At 42.4% G+C, this 19,831-nt stretch overlaps 1 protein-coding gene across 2 annotated transcripts in view; it reads left to right on the top strand.

Moving 5' to 3' along the window:
* The window catches only part of LIMK1 (LIM domain kinase 1), a 179,629-nt gene that overhangs the window by 135,643 nt on the left and 24,155 nt on the right, over positions 1-19,831 (top strand). For both annotated transcript variants that reach the window (XM_068270034.1, XM_068270035.1), the window contains 9 exons: positions 118-288; positions 4,421-4,526; positions 4,615-4,739; positions 10,010-10,193; positions 11,796-11,882; positions 12,032-12,163; positions 13,978-14,037; positions 14,192-14,257; positions 18,271-18,406. In XM_068270034.1, the coding sequence (XP_068126135.1) occupies positions 118-288; positions 4,421-4,526; positions 4,615-4,739; positions 10,010-10,193; positions 11,796-11,882; positions 12,032-12,163; positions 13,978-14,037; positions 14,192-14,257; positions 18,271-18,406 (1,067 nt within the window). The remainder of the gene's footprint in view (positions 1-117; positions 289-4,420; positions 4,527-4,614; positions 4,740-10,009; positions 10,194-11,795; positions 11,883-12,031; positions 12,164-13,977; positions 14,038-14,191; positions 14,258-18,270; positions 18,407-19,831) is intronic.

The raw sequence follows: 19,831 nt of genomic DNA, 5'->3' as shown, positions 1-19,831 counted from the left end.
AGGCCCTAAGGGGTTATTGTAATAAAAATAAAACTTCTGGACTTGGGATTAATGATGATTTAGAAACACTGCGAAAAAGATACGTATTAATGTGTATATTTATTGTGTTTTTCACAGTGGACCATGCTACTATCAAATCTCAATGACACCAGTGCTTGACTCTCCGGTCTCTCGGTCACCGCATACAGTGACTCTAGTATCTCTCCCCGCATCGGATGGCAGGCGTGGCTTATCGGTTTCTATTACTCCATCGTGTGCTGAACACTCTCACACTGTGCGAGTTCGTGAGTGAGTACTTCCTGTTTACCATCACGAACTCATCACATGGCTAACTGTTCATTGTAGACAGAAATATCAGAATGTGGATCCTGCAGAGGTTAATATAAAGTCTTCTCCATTTACCCCTTTCGGTTTCAGTGAAGCAACCAGATCTTGGCAGTCTAATCCGACTGCTTGCTTTATATATATATATATATATATATATATATTATCCTAAAGATTCTGTCACTTAGCCCCCTGTTACAAAACGATGGCTACTCAGCTTTCTGTGGTATGGCAAAGGTTACACAGACCTTCATGAGAGAATAGTGCTTAGTTAAGTTTTTGTGGCATAACAGTCATCACTAATGCTTCTGTGGCTGTGATCATTTAAGGTGGACATACATCTAAAGACTTGGTGGTTGATCGACCATCATATTCGCTAAGTGTTATTGAATCTAATGAAAATTGGTGCTCCCAAGAGCATGTCTGATCGTCGATTAGATACATTTCTGGCCGAAATTGGTCGCATGTATCAATTTGACAAGCTGGAAAATCTCGGGCCGCCTAATGCTTTATACACCAGACCACCAGATGTCTGCCATCTGCGCTGACTGTCCATGCCCTATTTCCGCATACAGCGCTACGTGGCTACTGGCATATTGCACGTGGGGCATGTGTTTGACGTCACACACGTGCTATAATGTCGGCAAAGTTAAGTACAATGAGGACACTCAGCATGGACGGCGGACAGGTAAAGTATAAGTGCACGGACACCGGGAGGGTGACATAAAGCATTAGGGGGACAGCGGCCAGGGGCAGCGTCACAAGGCCGATTCCTGAAAAAGATTTGATCACTGCAGTAAATAGCTTGCCGTTTTTTCTCCGAGGAGAGAGGGGAGGCAGGACCAGGCACCGGAAGTGGAGTGATGCGGGGTGTTCGGGACGGCTTCTTGGGACGAGACACCGTATGTAAGTATAACTTTTCATTATAGCAGTCCTGCAGGATTTTGTCTTTTAGGATGGAGATCCTCTTTAAATAAACCAGAAATTCTATTCATTTTTACTGTCTACAGCTAGTTTCTTCCCGTGTCTAATACTACTCACAATCTGTGATTCACGCAAAACTTTAGTCCTCCCCTCAGAAATGTTACTGTGGATGCCTCTGGCCATGTGTGCATGTTATGCTCAAATTATCTTCTTCAGTCACACCAAAAGACTAAATGAGCAAAAAATTGCCTAATGAGGGGAAAATGATAACATAGAACTGATGTGGACAGTCAGAAGAATGAGGTAATTAATGAACAAATCCTGGTAAGGCTCAACAATGAACAATACATTAGGCATTCTTGTTCATGTCAAGCTGAAAATGTTTCCAGATCATTAAAAGGGCTTTATGAAATGCTTGGCCAGTCTTTTGCAACTCAGAAAAAGATCAGTTTCATATGATCATTAAATGATATAAATCCATTTTACCTCAAAGTTATTAATTTAGCTTGCATTGATGTGCCTTTTGGGGTTTAATAAAACCCATCTTGCACATTCCACTTGTGTTTTATGTTCCAAAACTGAACCATACTTCTTAGGTGAATACAGATATTTAGAGTCCCAGAGCAACACTTGTATTGATGTTTTCCATAAAGGACAACTGTAACAAGAGGGATATGGAGGCTGACATCTTTGTTTCCTTTAACCATTTCAGCCTTTAGTGTTTTTTCACCTTATGTATCCGAGCAATTTTCACCTCCCATTCATTCACCAATAACTTTATCACTAATTATCACAATGAAATAATCTATATCTTGTTTTTTTTCACCACCAATCAGGCTTTCTTTGGGTGGTACATTTTGCTAAGAAATATTTTATTCTAAATGCATTTTAACAGGAATATTAAGAGAAACATTGAAAAAATTCATGATTTGTCAGTTTTCGGCCGTTATAGCTTTAAAATTATACATGCTACTATAATTAAAACCCACGTATTTTATTTGCCCATTTGTCCCGGTTATTACACAATTTAAATTCTGTCCCTATCACATTGTATGGCACCAATATTTTATTTAGAAATAAAGGTGCATTTTTTCAGTCTTGCGTCCATGACTATTTACAAGCTTATAATTTAAAAAATATTAGTAATTTAACCTCTTGGCATGCATATTAAAAAAGTTCAGACCCTTAGGTAACTATTTGGTTTTTTTTTATTGTAATTTTTTTCTAGTATTCAAATATTTTTGGGTGTGTGGGAGGTAGACAGTTAATTTTAAATGTAAAAATGTCTATTCATTTTAATAATAAAATGTATGTAGATGTAGTATTACTATTTGGCCACAAGATGGCCACAGTCAAATTTTTTTTTGTTGCTTCCTGTAAGCATACTTACAGGAAGTGAAGAGGGGATGTGTAACAGAACAATCGTGGCTTCTCGATAGAAGCCAGCGATCGTTCTAAGGGGCTTAGATCAATGAATGGGAACTGCTTTCCCATTCATTGATCTCCGGGCTAACGGGCGTCCCACACATCCCGACGGTTCCGGCCCTGCAGTGGCTCCGTTTTCTCATGGACGTAGCTCCTACGTCCAGCATGCATATCTGGATGTAGGAGCTACGTCCTGAAGGCTAAAGTGGTTAAGCAGTACAAGTTGCCGGGCTATCCTGCTGATCCTTTGCCTCTGCTAAGTGATTCCCAGCCATTGCTATAGAGTTCTGTGCACTAAGGGACGCCGCTTCATGAACATGTGTTTGTCAGAAAAATCCCTGCTTCCTTATTTAAATGTTATATGACTGTATGTGGTTTTTGAATTTTGCCTTTATTTACGAACAATAAACCAGTATTTCCATGTCCATATAGATCACCTGACCTCTCCCTCTGCTGCTGAGAGATTAACTCTTTGTTGCCAGCACTGCAGCAGAGTCTCCTAATGATAAGATTCCATTGTAACTCCTGTGCAGACCACAAAGACTTAAAGGGAACCTAAACTGAGAAGGATATGGATTTTTGCTTTTAAAATAATACCAGTTGCCTGACTCTCCTGCTTATCCTGTGTCTCTAATACTTTTAGCCACAGCCCTTCAACAAGCATGCAGATCAGCTGCTCTGACTGAAGTCAGACTGTATTAGCTACATGCTTCTTTCAGGTTGTGATTCAGCCACTACTGCAGCCAAAGAGCTCAGCAGGACTGACAAGCAACTGGTATTGTTTAAAAGAAAACATCCATATCACTCGCAGTTTAGGTTCCCTTTAAGCTGGCCAAACACTATTTCATTATCATTTGCTTTCATTTTTTATTGATATTATAATTGATACTATACTGTATACTGTACTATACTATAGTACAGTTGACAATGTGATCAATTATTTTACGACTGACTAAAAAACAATGTTGCAGATCTATCTTCCGATCGATTTTATCCCATAATATCAATTAAAATATCAATTGATCATTTGGTAATATTGATCGAAAACAAATTTGAGTGATAATTGATTAGTTTATGGCCAGCTTTAGGAAGGATGTATGGAATGGTTGGTTCTCAGTTTTTTTCAGTGGTTCTCAGTGAAAAAACTGTTCCCTTGCTGGCCAACAACTCTCCCCTTATCCGTACTCTCCCTCTTGGTGTTGCATGGGGACTTTAGGGGTCCCGGGCGGTGGCAGAGCTTGGGGCCCCTCCCTGCCATGCGCACCAGCATGTGTTGTTTTCAACAACTCTCCCCTAGCAGCTGAAAATGTTTGTGAATGGACCCTAGGGAGGAGAGACCTCAGGATGAGGATCTTTTCTGTTCTGTACACCGATTGGCCACAGGGAAAAGGAAATTACTCAGCTGGGCCAATAGGAAGTAGAGACCTCAGAGTGAGGACCACCAAGTGCATAAAAAGCCCACAGGTCTTCATAAAACTGCTGCCCACAGCAACTGTCTGCATATTAGCATTCATTTCGTATTATGTATGAATGATAATTGCATCCTGATTGGTTACGGACTTCCTGTCTCTAATCTTGATGCTGTAATATACTGAGTATTTAGTACTGAACATGTTTCCATCTTTATTGGGCATTATGTATACAGAATGTGGTAAACACGTTACATAGAAAACCTAACAGATATTCTTATTTATAGATGTTCTTAATGATCATAAGGAATATATCATTAATGTGCTGTGTTTTTCAGGGTGGATGCTGACTGTCTCAGTCCTGACATCCAAAGCTCAATTCATGTTGGTGACCGAATACTGGAGATCAACGGTACCCCTATTCGCAGTGTTCCACTTGATGAGGTGCGTCCTTATCTTTGTTTTATTGAATTCACTCTTGCCTTGCTCTTACTATTAATGTGACCATTATTAATTTCCATCCTGTTTCCAGATTGATCTCTTGATCCAGGAGACCAGCCGTCTCTTGCAGCTGACCATTGAACATGACCCTCATGAAAACAGTCCAATTTCCACCCCATGTACAGAGCCTGGAATCAGGCGTCAGAGACAAGTCACGTAAGTCATTGTTCTTCAGGCATTGTACAAGTAGTATGTCGTATATAAAGGCATTGCAATAATCCAAATCCATAGGCAACATTTTTCATGCTTTGGAACTCTCGGTCAAGTGTGCCGTTAAATATAGGAACCTAGGATGGGGTGTCAGGGATGTCTTCATTTAAGGTTTTAAGAAGACCTCAGAGGCAGCTTCTTTTACTGGAAATTATGGAATGGGATGGTAAAAAGAAGGTTGTTTTTTTTTTTAGGAAATTTAATTTTTTAATACTGTAAAGTGTTTTTAGGGTGTTGATGTGTTTTTGTTTTTTTAACCTAATTCTTTGCCAAAACCAGTACAGGATACTAGTGTACCCCTATATTATTTCCAAACTCCTGAGAACGACCAGATATTTGAAAGCCCCCTTATTAAATTTAAAAATGAAGAACTAAATTATGCATTATTTAAAAATATATACAATTGATAAAAGCTTGATTACCACAACCAACTTTATTAGGTTGGCGCTGTGACTACTTGAATTACTGAATAATGATGACCTTTGAAAGGTCAAGTATAGGTTTTTAAACATAATATTCAAACAGGCAAAGGACTCAAAACACATGTTCCAGGCCAACTAAATAATGCTTAATGGTGCCCATACACGGTACAATAAAAACATTTCATTTTCCCGTTTATTCGACTAAAACGATTGAATCGACTGAAAGTTGAAAATAATCTTAGATCAAGAAAAACAAATGATTTTCCCCTTTTTTTTCGATAAAATCCAGTCAGAGATGTTGGAAAAATCTTTATATGTGATCTAGAGGAATACAGTAATTGAAGGAAATTATCTAATTGAAAAGAATAAAAAAAAAATTGCACCATGTATGGGCACCATTACAAACACATGAATGCGTTACCGAATTACTTGCTTTTACCAAAATAACAAATTCAGTTTTTCCCGTCCAACGCGGTTCTTACCAGTTGATTGCTTTGGGGTTTAATAGGAATTTCAGGTCCTCAATGGTGGTCCATTAGGACGGAGGTCTGTAAGACACACCCATGCACAGGTAAATACCTATCCTGTGTGGTCATCTTGTAACCACATATAAATTTACAAGAGTTTTGTGGTAACATTTTCAGACAGCGTCATGTTTTAGGAAGTGTGTATGCTTTTAACGTAAATTAGATCTTTGCTGGAGAAATAAAATTAATAGTCTGTCTGTTGTTTGCTGATTTGTACAAATTAAATATAAAATAGATCTGCCACCAAGTTAATTTATTAAAAAAAAAAACAACGTATTTTAGAGCATATAAATGATGTTATGGCTGGAGCATAAATCAGTCTGATGGTATGATGGTGTTGGCTTAACTCAGCTTGACCTGCTGGAAGCAAGATCAGATTAAAAAGAAATATTCCAAGATTTGACATCACTATATTGTTTAGTTCCGTTAACAATTCCAATATGAAATTGTGACAGAGCTTTGAGACCTAATATTAAGTTACAGCATAGCAAAGACACTGTATGTGAATGTAATTACTATATTCCCATTTCCAAGGGTGTAGAGGATGAACCAGACTCTTCTTTTTGTAAAGTGGAAACAGATGTGAACATGGATATTGCTACCTCACCTTACCTTACCTTATAAATGCATTTTCCAGTGCATTACATGCATGTTCATATGGTAACATATACATATCAGTGGTCGCTTGTAATACATTAAATACAAAAATATGCATGCTCTCTCAGTGCAAAAAATCATCTGACACCTCAGTTTATGAAACCACTGATTCCAGGTACCCAAAATTGCTCCGACTTCTTAGTTTAATACTTACCAGGGTTGTGAAGTTGGTACAAAAATCATCCCCCTCCAATTCCTCAGTTTATGAAACCACCGATTCTGATTCCAGATACCCAAAATTGCTCCGACTCCTCGAGCCCTGGTCTCAGGCTTTACACAATCTTTGTAACACATTACACAGTATTTGTGTAACGCCAAATAGATCGCATGAAGCCCAATTTCATTTCTGTGCCCTCTCTGCACATATACATTTTACTGAGGTTTATGAATATACCTCATAGTGTGAATGTGCCAAGCAGCAGCTTGATTAATCATTCAAATGTAACTCCAATGACTGAAAAGGACCCAATCAGCCAGCTTTGTATCCAAGCTGAAATCAGATAGACTTGTGTGGGTTGTAGATTTTTTCATTAGGTGGGCAAATATTCTCTGAAAACTAAAGGTAGCCATACATCTACTGTAGCAGTGATGGGCAGATTCAACCAAGAGACACATCTCTCTCTACTCAACTCTGATGAGAGAGAGATCTATCTATCGGTCGCCCATACACTGCAGTCAGATTCCTAATTTCAGCATGAAATCTATTGGGATTCGGCTGATTTTGCTGCCCCCCAGTTTATAAATGTAGCCCCTGCGTGTGCATTTATACATTAGCTGCCCTGTGTCATCCACCACACAGAGCCCATCCGTCTTCCAAATCCTCGCTCTTCCATTAGTGGTATACACGCTGCCAGTGCGTCGCGCTTGTGACGTCACACATACGTGCTATACACCGGTGACGTGTATACCGCTAATGGAAGAGCGGGCATTCAGAAGATGGATGGGGACTGTGTGGTGGATGACACATGACGGGTAATATAAAAATGTACATGCAGGGGGTATATTTATATACTAGGCTGAACAGCACCGGGGGTTTCGGCGCGTTCGCTGCTCTTCCCAATATTGCTCACCGTTACCGCCACACACTTGATCTACCACGACGGCCCGACATCTTGTAGCATGTCCGATGGATACATGTGACCAATTTTGGCCTGAAATTGGTTGCATTGTTGATCAGGCATGCACTTGGCGCCACCGATTTTCATTCGATAATAATCAATTCGGAGGGTCAAACGGCCGTCAAGTCAAGAGATGTGTGGCCACCTTAACAAGCGTTTGAAAGAGCACGTCAAAAGAATGACCTAGTATTGTGTGTGTATATAAACTTGTCAAGAGAGCAGAGTTTTCCTCCCCGACCCACACAGTAATGCCAACATAGCGACTGGGGAAAATCCTGACCTACAAAAAAAGCCTGAAAGAAAGCAGAAACACATAATGCAGTCTGCTACAACAATGACACACAACTAATATACTAGAGTAAGAGAACAGGTCAGCCAACCAAACTATAAACATACTAATAAGAAGTGAGTAATCAGGAGCGTACTTAGCCAGCTAATACATTTTAATGATTGTGTGAAGAAATTTGCATTGACTCAGGAATAAGGGGAATAGAAAACAATTTGCTTTGCTAGGTGCTGTGTTTACTCATAAGTAAGCCAAAAGCATCCCCAAAGCTGAAACCAAGTAAATACAGCAACAAGAAGAGCACCCCTCTACACATGAGGATATACGCCAGACAAGCTCAGTGGAAGGTGTCAATATTCCTGCCCAGGTCAGATATCAGAAAGCCTGTATGGAACACAGCTCATCAAGCAAAGAAATCAACAAATAATCAAATCCTGTAAAAAAGATCCGCGCTCAAAAGCCCAGATGTAATTAAACACTCATACAGTTTACCACAGCAGTCCAATACAGTTCAGTCCTCTCTCCTGCGTATGGTACACACTGTAATATAATCCACCCTGTTATCAGTATCACATCAGGGCCCACACGTCCTATGCAAAGAAAAAGAGAACACATATAGTGTATAACTGCGATAACGTTTACTCCCAACACCTTCCACGTGTGACACTCGCCGTCACCTCAAATCAACAACACCTGTGCCAAATATCCGGAGGTGGGAATGACAGCTTAGAGGGTCAGATAGGTACAATCCACGGCCAATTCCCAATTATTCCGAGCAGGGTTTGTGCTCAGATTGTCATTAATCTTCAACGGGACCCTCAGGATATAGACCAGGAAGAGCATGAAGAAGAACCACACTGTCCACAAGTAGGTCCAGGACCAGACCATGCACGACTTGAGCTGTTCTAGTGAAGAAATCAACTGACCCAGTTATATTGGTCACGCCCATTTTCTCCATTTCCGTTTTTCACATAGAGATTCCAATGCACTGCATGCTAATGCAACATTCACCCTGATGAAGCTCGCAATGAGGTGCGCAACAAGTAAGTGGGAAGGCTTATGTCCATACATCACACGAGGGAGTGCTCTTGATTGGCTCTTGGCAAAATACTGTGAATGGTGCCATGATAATTAAGCCAGTGTTCCAGCTCCTGGGCAGCTGTGTGCCATTGGCCATAACCTGGTGTTTGTTTTCATCAGCAAGCATAAAAAGATCCTCCAAGCAGCATACACAGTAAACTGGTGGCTGCAAAAGTGTTATATCAGTAAGGGATGACCTGGAATCTATGTTGAGGAATGGAATGGTAAGTTCACTACGCCTGGGCTGGTTAATTTCTTCACTGAATGAATGGTATGTTGCATTTGAGTTCTGAGTCCAACCTGGGCAGGATGTCTCTGACACTGAGACACTGTGATCACTATCTGTCCAGTGTGTGTCTCACTGTGTGGCTGATATTCTAACGTGTAGCGTAAGCGCTCCTCTTGTTTCTTGGTTTTAGTTTTGAGGACATTTTTGTCATACTTAAAGAGAACCCGAGGTGGGTTTGAAGAATATTATCTGCATACAGAGGCTCTATCTGCCTATACAGCCCAGCCTCTGTTGCTATCCCAAACTCCCCCAAGGTCCCCCTGCACTCTGCAATCCCACCAAAAATCACAGCCACGCTGCTGACAAACAGCTTGTCAGAGCTGGCTGTGTTTATCTCTATAGTGTCAGTCTGCTGCTCCCCCCGCCTCCTGCAGAACTCCGGTCCCCGCCTGCATCCCTTCCCTCCCTGCTGATTGGAGGGAAGGGACGGGGGCAGGGACCGGAGCTATGCAGGAGGTGGGGGAGCAGCTGAGACTGACACTACAGATATAAACATAGCCTCACAGCAGGGCTGTGATTTATGAGGGATTGCAGAGTGCAGGGGGACCTTAGTAGGGTTTGGGATAGCAACAGAGGCTGGGCTGTATAGGCAGATCCAGCCTCTGTATGCAGATAACATTCTTTAAACACACCTCGGGTTCTCTTTAAGAGAGGGCACAGTACCTAATATAGTGACTTGTTTCCCATTTTCCTTATCCCTAAAGGGGTGCTGATTTATTTATAGTATCATAAAAACTTGACTTCATTAATAGCAAATATGTATTTTTACCTCATGGGAGGGGTTGTAGTTTTAAAATGTAATTAAGACTTGTGCTTATTTTCCCTCTACCTTTGAAGGCGGAGCTGTAGTATAGACAGATCCCCTCGGACTAGTTGTGTGGGATCTCCATCATGTTCAAGAAGAGACATGTGCCGTTCAGAATCTGTCCGTGGTGTTGCAGGAGCCCATCGCATATTCAGGTCTTCTGACCTCATTCCTGGAGAAGTCCTAGGACGGGGCTGCTTTGGTCAGGCAATCAGAGTAAGTTTTCTGTAGATAAATTCTGGGAGCATCTGTCATTATAATAGTGAAATTGACTTTAATTCTTGATATATTTTATTCTATGCCTGTTACGTGGTTTGGATTTTATATAATGCACCATAGCCCCCAGGGGTTTATTTTAATGTGATGGCAGTTTCTATAACGTTTATTTTGGCTCTTTCTTAAGTATCTTGAATAAGTTCCACTCCACGTCCTGTTGACTTGATGCTCTCAGAGCAACTCCATCCTTTGTACTGAGGGTGCCTAGTGTGCATCTACCAGCCCAGCGCCGCTTCGGTAGCTGTTCTGTATTGTGAAGGTCTTATTATTCTGCTAGTCACGAACCAGGTTTAGGTTTTTATTGCTTACTGTGGACTGTGTCCCGTTACTGCGGCCAGTCTGCGCAAGAGGAAGTGCACCACCTATGTATCTCTCCAGCGGCCGTCGGAGAGTTACGTAGATGGCACACTTCTCTTGCGCAGACTGGCCGCGACTGGCCGAAGTAACGGGACCCGATTCCGGAGCTGAAGGCAGCGGAGGACGGCGGAGTGGGAGCGATCCATGTGCATTGGGCTTCAGGAATCTACAGGTATGTACAGGTATGTATAAATCTTTTATTAATTTTAAGCTCTGGTTTCCTTTAACCACTTCCGGATTCTCAGAGCGTATATACACGCCCCTGAATCCAGAAGTGTATACCATGGAAACGGCCGCTCGTATGAGCGGCCGTTCCATGTCAGTTCACGGAGGGTGTCTCCGTGAACACCCTGCGAGCCGATCGGCGGCTCGCAGGGTAAATGTAAACACACGGGGAAGATCTTCCCCGGTGTTTACATGTATACGGCGCTGCTGCGCAGCAGCGCCGTAGAGGAGATCGGCGATCCCCGGCCTCTGATTGGCCGGGGATCACCGGCATCTGATAGGCTAAAGCCTATCCCATCAGGCGCAGGACGGATTTCCGTCCTGCGCCGCTCACAGGGGGAGGGAGAGGGAGGGAAGGGGAAGGAGGCCAGGAAGCGCTGCGGAGGGGGGCTTTGAAGAGCCCCCCCCCCGCAAGCGCAAGCAGCCGGCGGCGATCAGACCCCCCCAGCAGGACATCCCCCTAGTGGGGAAAAAAGGGGGGAAGTCTGATCGCCCTGGCTGCTAGCTGATCTGTGCTGTGGGCTGGAGAGCCCACGCTGCACAGATCAGCATAAAATTTCATGGTGTGGAAGTGGTTAAAGAGCTTCTGGTCATATGGAAAATGAATCCTGGTCAGATTCCAGCTCAGGTTTGAAAGGTTTTACTAAATCTCATGTATGGTTTAAAATACAAGGAAGCCAACCATGTGTTCAAAAGTATTTTTCTGGCTTACAAATGTATTGCCCACTTACAGTTGTTTCCATGGGATGTTTTTAAACTTCACAGGAAGTAATCCCAATGGAAAAGGAACAAGGTGTTATTCTGTGAGCTGTAACACCAAATTTGTTGTCCAAAAATAATGTACATTGTAATCATGAGATTTTTATAAATGGTGATGAGAGGAATATGTGACTTTACCAGTCAGGATGTACAAACATGACCTTCTGAACAAGAAGTCAATTTATTATCTTCTTTTTGCAGGTTACTCATCGTCAGACTGGAGAGGTTATGGTGATGAAGGAGTTAATTAGATTTGATGAAGAAACTCAAAGAGCCTTTTTAAAAGAGGTGAGTTCTGTGTCAGTGGCCTCCATCAGGCTGGCTTCAGCAGATAGATGTGCCAGAACTATTGAACAGGATCAGAGGAGAATACTTCCATCAGCCAAGTGAACTAATGCAGTTGTGTAGTATTTCTTTTTGTGCCGTTTGTATTTTAGGTGAAAGTAATGCGCTGTCTGGAGCATCCAAATGTTCTGAAGTTTATTGGCGTGCTGTATAAGGACAAGAGATTGAACTTCATCACTGAGTACATCACTGGAGGGACTCTGCGCAGAGTTATAAAGAGCATGGTAGGATTTACATTCTTTTCATGCTTTTATTCTTGCTAATGTGGAATAGAGTAGAAGTCTGAACATTTGCAGATGTTTTTTTCTGCTTTCAGCTTACTTCTTTCACAGGAGCCGATTAGAGCATCTGAGCTGGACTTATCTCCTGCATTTATATAATATAGTAGATTTCTTTTAGCAATCTAAAAGGGGTTGGTAACATCTAGATAAACATAACCACATAAAGTACTATCCCTACTAAGAAACTATCAGAATTCCCTTCCTGTTTTCCAGTACAGCGAGAGTTGTACCAGAGACCACAGATACTTACATTTTTATACATACCTGGGGCTTCCTCCAGCCCCATGGGCACTGATCGCTCCCACGCCGCCGCCGTCCTCCGCTGCCTGCAGCTCCGGTACTGGGTCCGGTAACTTCCGCCAGTCGCAGCTAGTCTGACGCAAGTGAAGTGTGCTATTTATGTATCTCTCCAGCAGCCACTGCAGAGATATGTAAGGACCGCACTTTCTCTTGCCCAGACTGGCCACGACTGGAGGAAGTTACAGGACCCGCTACCAGAGCTGCAGGCAGCGGAGGACGGCGGTGTGGGAGCGATCCGAGCCCATGGGGCTGGAGGAAGCCCCAGGTATGTATAAAAAGTAAGTATCTGTGGTCTCTGGTTTCCTTTAACCAGCTTAGCGGTATGGACGATCTCAGCTCGTCCATGACCGCCGCACTGGATTTCTCAGTCCCTGGTGGGCCAATTTTCACAATTTTTTTTTTTCAAACACGGAAGTAGCACTTTGCTAGCTGCGTGTTTGTACCGCACGCCGCCGATGCGCCGCTACCCGCCGCGTAACAGGCCCCCCCCTCAGACCCCGTGCGCAGCCTGGCCAATCAGTGCCAGGCATCGCTAAGGGGTGGATCGGGACTCCGTCCGACGCCATGACGTCGATGACGTCATCCCGATTGTCGCAATGGCGACGGGGGAAGCCAAACAGGAAATTTCGTTCTGAACGGGATTTCCTGTTTGCTCTGATCGCCGGAGGCGATCGGAAGGGGTGGGGAGAGGCTGCTGCACAGCGGCTATCATGTAGCTAGCGCTAAGCTAGCTACATGATTTAAAAAAAAAATTTAAATAGTGCTGCGCAGCCACCCTGGCGCATTTAATAGAACGCCAGGATGGTTAAATAACCTGAGCTGTTATCTATGCAAAAGAGCTTGTTGAATTCACTTTAGTTTCCAAAACAGTAGTTAGAAGCCAAAACAGCTGAGAAACAGTGGAATGAGGATTCTATTGAGGTTTCACAGCAGGTAAGTTCCTTTGGTCCTTTTCAGCCAAACAAAAGCAGAGTGTGGATTCTAAACAGCAGCTGTGACAGTTTGATGAAATCTTAAATAGATCTAAAAATATGGGACTCTTTTCTTTACTACTATTTATCATCCATGCTACACATAATTCATTATCTCATACGTTTATTTTCACTTCAGAGTTATTGTAAAACAGCAGTATTATTTGTTAGTACCAATATGGCCCTTCTGAATTATGTAAAGTTTAATTTTTGAGTCTATGGCAGCTTTAACTCATTGGGGGAATGTCACTGTGATTATTTGTTGGCTCATTTATTCAACAATATGCAGAGTTGGAATGTAGCTCCAATATCTTCCTGACTTCTGTTGTTTATTTATTTATAACATGGAGGTTCAGTTGCCGGAAGTTAAAATCACATTGTTGTCAATGATGATATGCAGATCATAGCTGATGTAAGCATATATGAATATTGATCAGCCATATCTGTGTGTAGCACGCTGGTAAATGTTATGTTTGTGACCTGCAGGATGCTCAGTATCCCTGGAGTCAGAGAGTCAGCTTTGCCAGGGACATAGCAGCTGGAATGGTGAGACAATCATATGTACTTCACACGTAATTCTTCCCTTTACATTATCCTTGTTGTGTGATTGGTCATTCATTCTTACTGCTTATTACACAAAGGTATTTTGTTCACAGCTGGGTTCTGGGTTCTTATAAACAGTATGTACTTTTTTTTACAGACCTACCTCCACTCAATGAACATAATTCATCGAGATTTGAATTCCCACAACTGCCTTGTGCGAGACGTAAGTTGGCAGATCCATGAAAGTACTTGTGTTATAATGATGAAAAATATATATCATAAAAAGCCACTAAAAATAAAAAAATAGCATAAATGAATGATCACTCAGTAAATGTGAGACATACACTGTAAGGCCTAATTCACAGTGGTCGGTTGCGTTGCAGAATAATTCTGCATTACAACTTTGCCTATACAATTAATCTGGATAATAATCTGAACATTTGTATAGCGCTTTTCTCCAGTTGGACTCAAAGCGCTCAAGAGCTGCAGCCACTGGGATGCACTCAAGAGGCCACCCTGCAGTGTTAAGGAGTCTTGCCTTGAACTCCCTACTGAATAGGTACTTGACCTAGCCAGGATTCGAACCCTGGTCTCCCATGTCAAAGGCAGAGCCCTTAACCAGTTCACTATCCAGCCACTCAATTCTATGGGGCTGTTCAAAGAACAGCATTGTAACTGAGTGCATTACTCTAACTTGCTGCATGCAGGCTTTGTATTAAAGTTTATGTCCAGTCTTCATTGCAGTTCACACTCATAATGCATACGTTATGCAACTGACCACTGAACCTAGCCTTAAGCAACTGTAAGGACCACTATAGCAAAAAAGTAAGCAGTTAAAACCTGACAGAACCGACAGATTTTGAACTAGTACATCTACTCATGTGGGATTTTCAGGGGTTTCTTTGTTTTCAAAAGCATTTCCTGTCTAACTGAACAAAATAGTAAGATACCAACCAGCCTCTCTACTTGCACACTATTTAGCTAGTTGGACCAAACAACTACTGTTCAGAGAATGCTTTTGATAGCAAAAAACCTCTGAGAATCCCCATGAGGAGATGGACTAGTCCAAAACTTGTCAGTTCGGTCAGAATTTAGATGCTTAGTTTTTTCGCTGTAGTGGTCTTTTAAAGCCCAATTATAGAAAATGTTTTAGTTTTTAATTACAGTATATACTTGCAAATAAGCCAACCCGTATATAAACTGAGGTACCCACTTTCCTTTAGAAACCAGGAAAAAGTGATTGACTCGCGTATAAGCCCCCTCCCCATTATAGCCCCCTGCATTGTAGCCAGATGTGCCCCCAGTACAAGTCAACACCCCTCCCCATAGCCAGATTTGCCACAAGAATGATAGTTGTGTCGCAAGACGCCACTAGATGGGGTCATAGATATAAGACAGCGAATGCCACACAGGAAGAACACCCGATCATTGCATCGCTGACACATTGCTTGCTCCACAACCCAGGGGACACGAGTAGTATTGAGCAGCGCACTCTGCACACCATGTTGCAGCGGATGGGGGGCACAGCAGGAAGCCATCTGGCAAGAGTAAAATTACTAGTGCACAATCCTTGAGCTCCTCTGCCAGTAACAAAACCTTCTCCACCATCCGTTCTGCTCCACTGACTTGCATATAAGCCGAGGGAGTAACTTTTAAGCACATTGTTTGTGCTGAAAAATTAGGCTTATGCGCGAGTATATACAGTATGTGGTAACTGTTCAAAAATATTTGAGGATCTTTGCAGAGATGTCCCTCACTTCCGGTTCCTTGAACCTACATTAGAGTTTGTGGCTGGTAGTCTTAAAGGAAACCTGAAGTGAGAGGAATACAGAGGCTGCCGTCTTCATTCTCCAATTAGCAACTTCAGTTCTCTGACTTCTGTGCTGATGCTCTGTTTCAAATACTTTACAGCTAGGAGGCCACTTGAGTGATTTCAGCTGTGCTTTGGGATTGTCGACAATCACTGAGATGCCAAAAAGTGCTACCCTGATTAAAATGGATAAAGGGGAACTCACAGGAGCAGTGCAATTGGGCCAAATCGCAATCATGGGTCGTGCAGCATTTTTGGAGCGATTGTGGTCCAATGCTAGAGATGGCAGTGCTGCAAAATCACTTTTGAATCTCTTTTCAAAAGGGATTTTGCAGCAACTTTGTGGGCAATCCTCCTGTTAAATAAAGTTTTTATTACCCCCTGAGTTCCAGTTTCCGGTGCATGGCCCCCTAACACAAGATGTCATCAGCGCTTCTCTATTTCAAGACAGAGAAGCACACATGACCTATAGGGGGCAGGGCCATGCGCTAAAAGATGGCAGAAATGAACCTCGTGAGACCTGATAAGTATTTAAAAATGTATTTGCACAGGTTAGTGGACAAAAAAAATGCAAATTGCAAGTGCTGTATTATCATCTGCAGTAATTTGTACAGTGCTTTAAAATGCCAAACAAATTGTGCCACAAATTGCCCCAGGCATCACTGCACAAGTGCTGGAACGATCCCCAGTGGGCCCCTGGCCTAAGCCACTGGCCTAGAGTGAGAATGCAGGTAAAATGTTTTGCACTCCAGGAGTGCATCAGCAATGTTCATGTGAAAGGATTAGATTGAAGGGACATATCCCAAAAGAGTATTTAATGCTAAAACTTAAAAACAACTTTGAGCTGCAAATGAAGGGAACCAGGGAAATAATAGTTATACAGTATATATCATAGTTGTAATAATCCGAATTACATATTATCAGATCAGCTGGGATCAGAACATTGGGGTTTAAAATTGGACAAGAGTGCTTTGCATAGAGCAATGCACTTCCCCTTGTAAGGTTCCCTTTATAGTGAGTAAGGTGTTATTAAGGCTTGAGGAAAAGGCAGCATGCTGTACGCATGTGCAAATTTTCCTATTCATTTCAGTGTTGCCCATTACAACTTATTGTTTACAGAGGGCTGTAGAAGTGCATGGTCCCCTGCATGTCACAGCTGCAATGTCACTTAAAGGGGAACTTCAGCCTAAACAAACATACTGCCATTAAGTCACATTAGTTATGTTAATTAAAATAAATAGATAATATAATATCTTACCCACCCTGTTTTAAAAGAATAGACAAATGTTTGTGATTTCATGGGGGCAGACATCTTTTTCATGGGGGCAGACATCTTTGGTTAAAAGGAGGTGACAGGGAGCATGAGGCACGGTTCCAACTGTCCTGTGTCCTGATCACCCCTCCCAGCTACGAGCGCTAGGCTTCAAGTCTCAAATTCAATTTTTTTTTCTAAAGTTGCACCAACATAACCAACGAGAACGACAACATCAGAAATACCATCATGCTTTGCACAGCATCAGGGGAAAAATGCCCGGGCAGTTTTCTTCTGTGCAGCTAAAAATGAGGCTTGGGTAGGAAAAACAAAGTTTTGATGCTGTGAAACTGTTAAAGAAACACCAAGCCTTTTCAGTGCAACTGAGTAGATTTTTAGTCTGGAGGTTCATTTTGGCCTAGTGCACACCGAGCGGTTTTGGTAGCGTTTTTAGAACCGCTTGCGGATGTGGAAACGCTTGGGTAATGTATTTCAATGGGCTGGTGCACACCAGAGCGGTAGGCGTTTTGCAGAAACTCATACTCCCGGGCTGCAGCATTTTTTGGATTTCGGAGGCGTTTCTGCCTCCAATGTTAAGTATAGGAAAAACGCAAAACGCTTGATAAAACGCCAGATCAGAGCGTTTTTCCAGGCGTTTTTGTTACAGTAGCTGTTCAGTAACAGCTTTACTGTAACAATATCTGTAATCTGCTACACAAAAAAAGCTACACAAAACCACAAAACGCTTCATAATAATAAGAAAAAAACGCTTCAAAAACCGCTAGCGTTTTGCAGATCTGCTAGAGGTTTTTGGTGTGCACTAGGCCCTTAAGCAGGATGCTTTGACGTCCCTCTGGAAAATTGGGACTGTTGTAACTTGATAAATGAGAAGGTGGCCAGAGGCCAAGAAAACATGAGAGACAATGGAAAGCGTGGCAAGAAACAAAGGGAATAATATTGGAAGCCTCTATATCCTTCTCATTATAAGTCTTCATTAACTTTAACTAAAATGTTTGTCTCATCTTTACTTAATGCATATATGTGTATCATATAAAATAGATGTGATGTGTTATCTTCTCTGACAGCTACTGGTCATGTGAGTGACAAATAAATAAAGTTTTATAGTGCTTTTTATGTAAGGTACACAGTGATCTTTTTTCTCTTTGCCACATAGGACGGCAGCTTGGTGGTTGCAGATTTTGGGTTGGCTCGATTAATAGCAGATCAGGCCCAGGATCTGCGGAAAGACAGAAGAAAACGGTACACCGTGGTGGGGAATCCATACTGGATGGCTCCAGAAATGATAAATGGTGAGATAGAGAAAGATAATTGTCATAGCATATTCACATCTGCAAATGCAGAGCTAGTAATGTCTAGTAAAGAATTCCATCATAAAGACAAACTACTGTCTTAACAATGTTCAAAGCCTTATGTTTTAAAACTGCACAGTTTTATATATATTGTCCATAGAATCCTTGAACAACTCCCAAATTGTAATTTCTCTTGTAAAAGGGAACCTGAAGCAAGCTGTATATGGAGACTGCCATAGTTATCTCCTTTTAAGCAATGCTAGTTACCTGGCTCTCCAGCTGATCCTCTTGCCTCTAATACTACTAGACCCCAAACAAGCATATGCAGATCAGGTGTTTCTGACATTCCTGTCAATTCTGACAAGATTAGTTGCATGCTTGTTTCAGGTGTGATTCAGGCACTACTGCACACAAATAGACCAGCAGGCTGCCAGGCAACTGGTATTGCTTAAAAGGTAATAAAGCCTCCATATACGCCTTGCTTCAGGTTCCCTTTCAGGGCCATATCCTATTGATGAACTCGCCAGTGCTAAGCACTGGCGAGTTCTTAATATAGGCGATGGGGGCATCGCCTAATCTTATAAAACTTTAGATCCCCCCAGGTGGAAAAGAAGTCGCTTGGGCGATATAATCGCCCAGCGAGTTCTTAACACGTTATCCAATTACCCTTATCATGCCTCCCGGAAGCGATACTTAGCGGTAGACATGAGCGTTAGCTTAGACCTGCAAAAAGCAGGTCTAGACCCCCAGAGCTTCCTGTCGTGTCACCGCACACTGTAAAAGCCCCCCATGTAGCTGCACAGATGCCCCTGTTGGCATACATACCGCCGCAGATCACCCGACGCCTCTCGCCGCAAAATCCGTCGTGTAATTACAGTGTACATCTTTGAATCTGCAGCCTGGGCTCCCCATTGGTCCGCTAGTATAGATAAATAATTTCTGGTCTCTCATAGGTATAGAAAATTATAAATTTTGCTTTATTTGGAATTCACATGTCAACTGCAGACCAACCAATTAAAATCATTTAAAACACGGCCATGATAGAGCGCTCACTCAAAATTCATACCATAAACACTCATACAATCATACCCCCTTCTGGTACCGGTACCAACTGTCCTTATCTTCAGAGAGGGGGAGACAGGTTGAGTGTAGGTATAGATAGTTGAACAACTTCAGCTTGGAATGCTGCAGTGACGTGCTAGGTCGTTTGTATGGAATGATCTCACCATAAGCTTTAAGTCCTATCGATTTCCGTCTCAACTCCGGATTTCGCCATCAATAGGGCTGCTATGAGGTGCTAGGGCATCACCCAAGTAACCAGTCTCGGTGGTCAGCTGTCTCGCTCAACCCAGTCCGCAGGAGCCTTCTCGGGGAGCTGACGCCGACCTCCAGTCATGCTGCTGCAGCTGCTGCCGAAAGTTAGGA

The sequence above is a fragment of the Hyperolius riggenbachi genome, chromosome 2, assembly GCF_040937935.1.
Source record: "Hyperolius riggenbachi isolate aHypRig1 chromosome 2, aHypRig1.pri, whole genome shotgun sequence".
Lineage (NCBI taxonomy): Eukaryota > Metazoa > Chordata > Amphibia > Anura > Hyperoliidae > Hyperolius > Hyperolius riggenbachi.
This window is presented reverse-complemented; position numbering and strand designations above follow the sequence as displayed.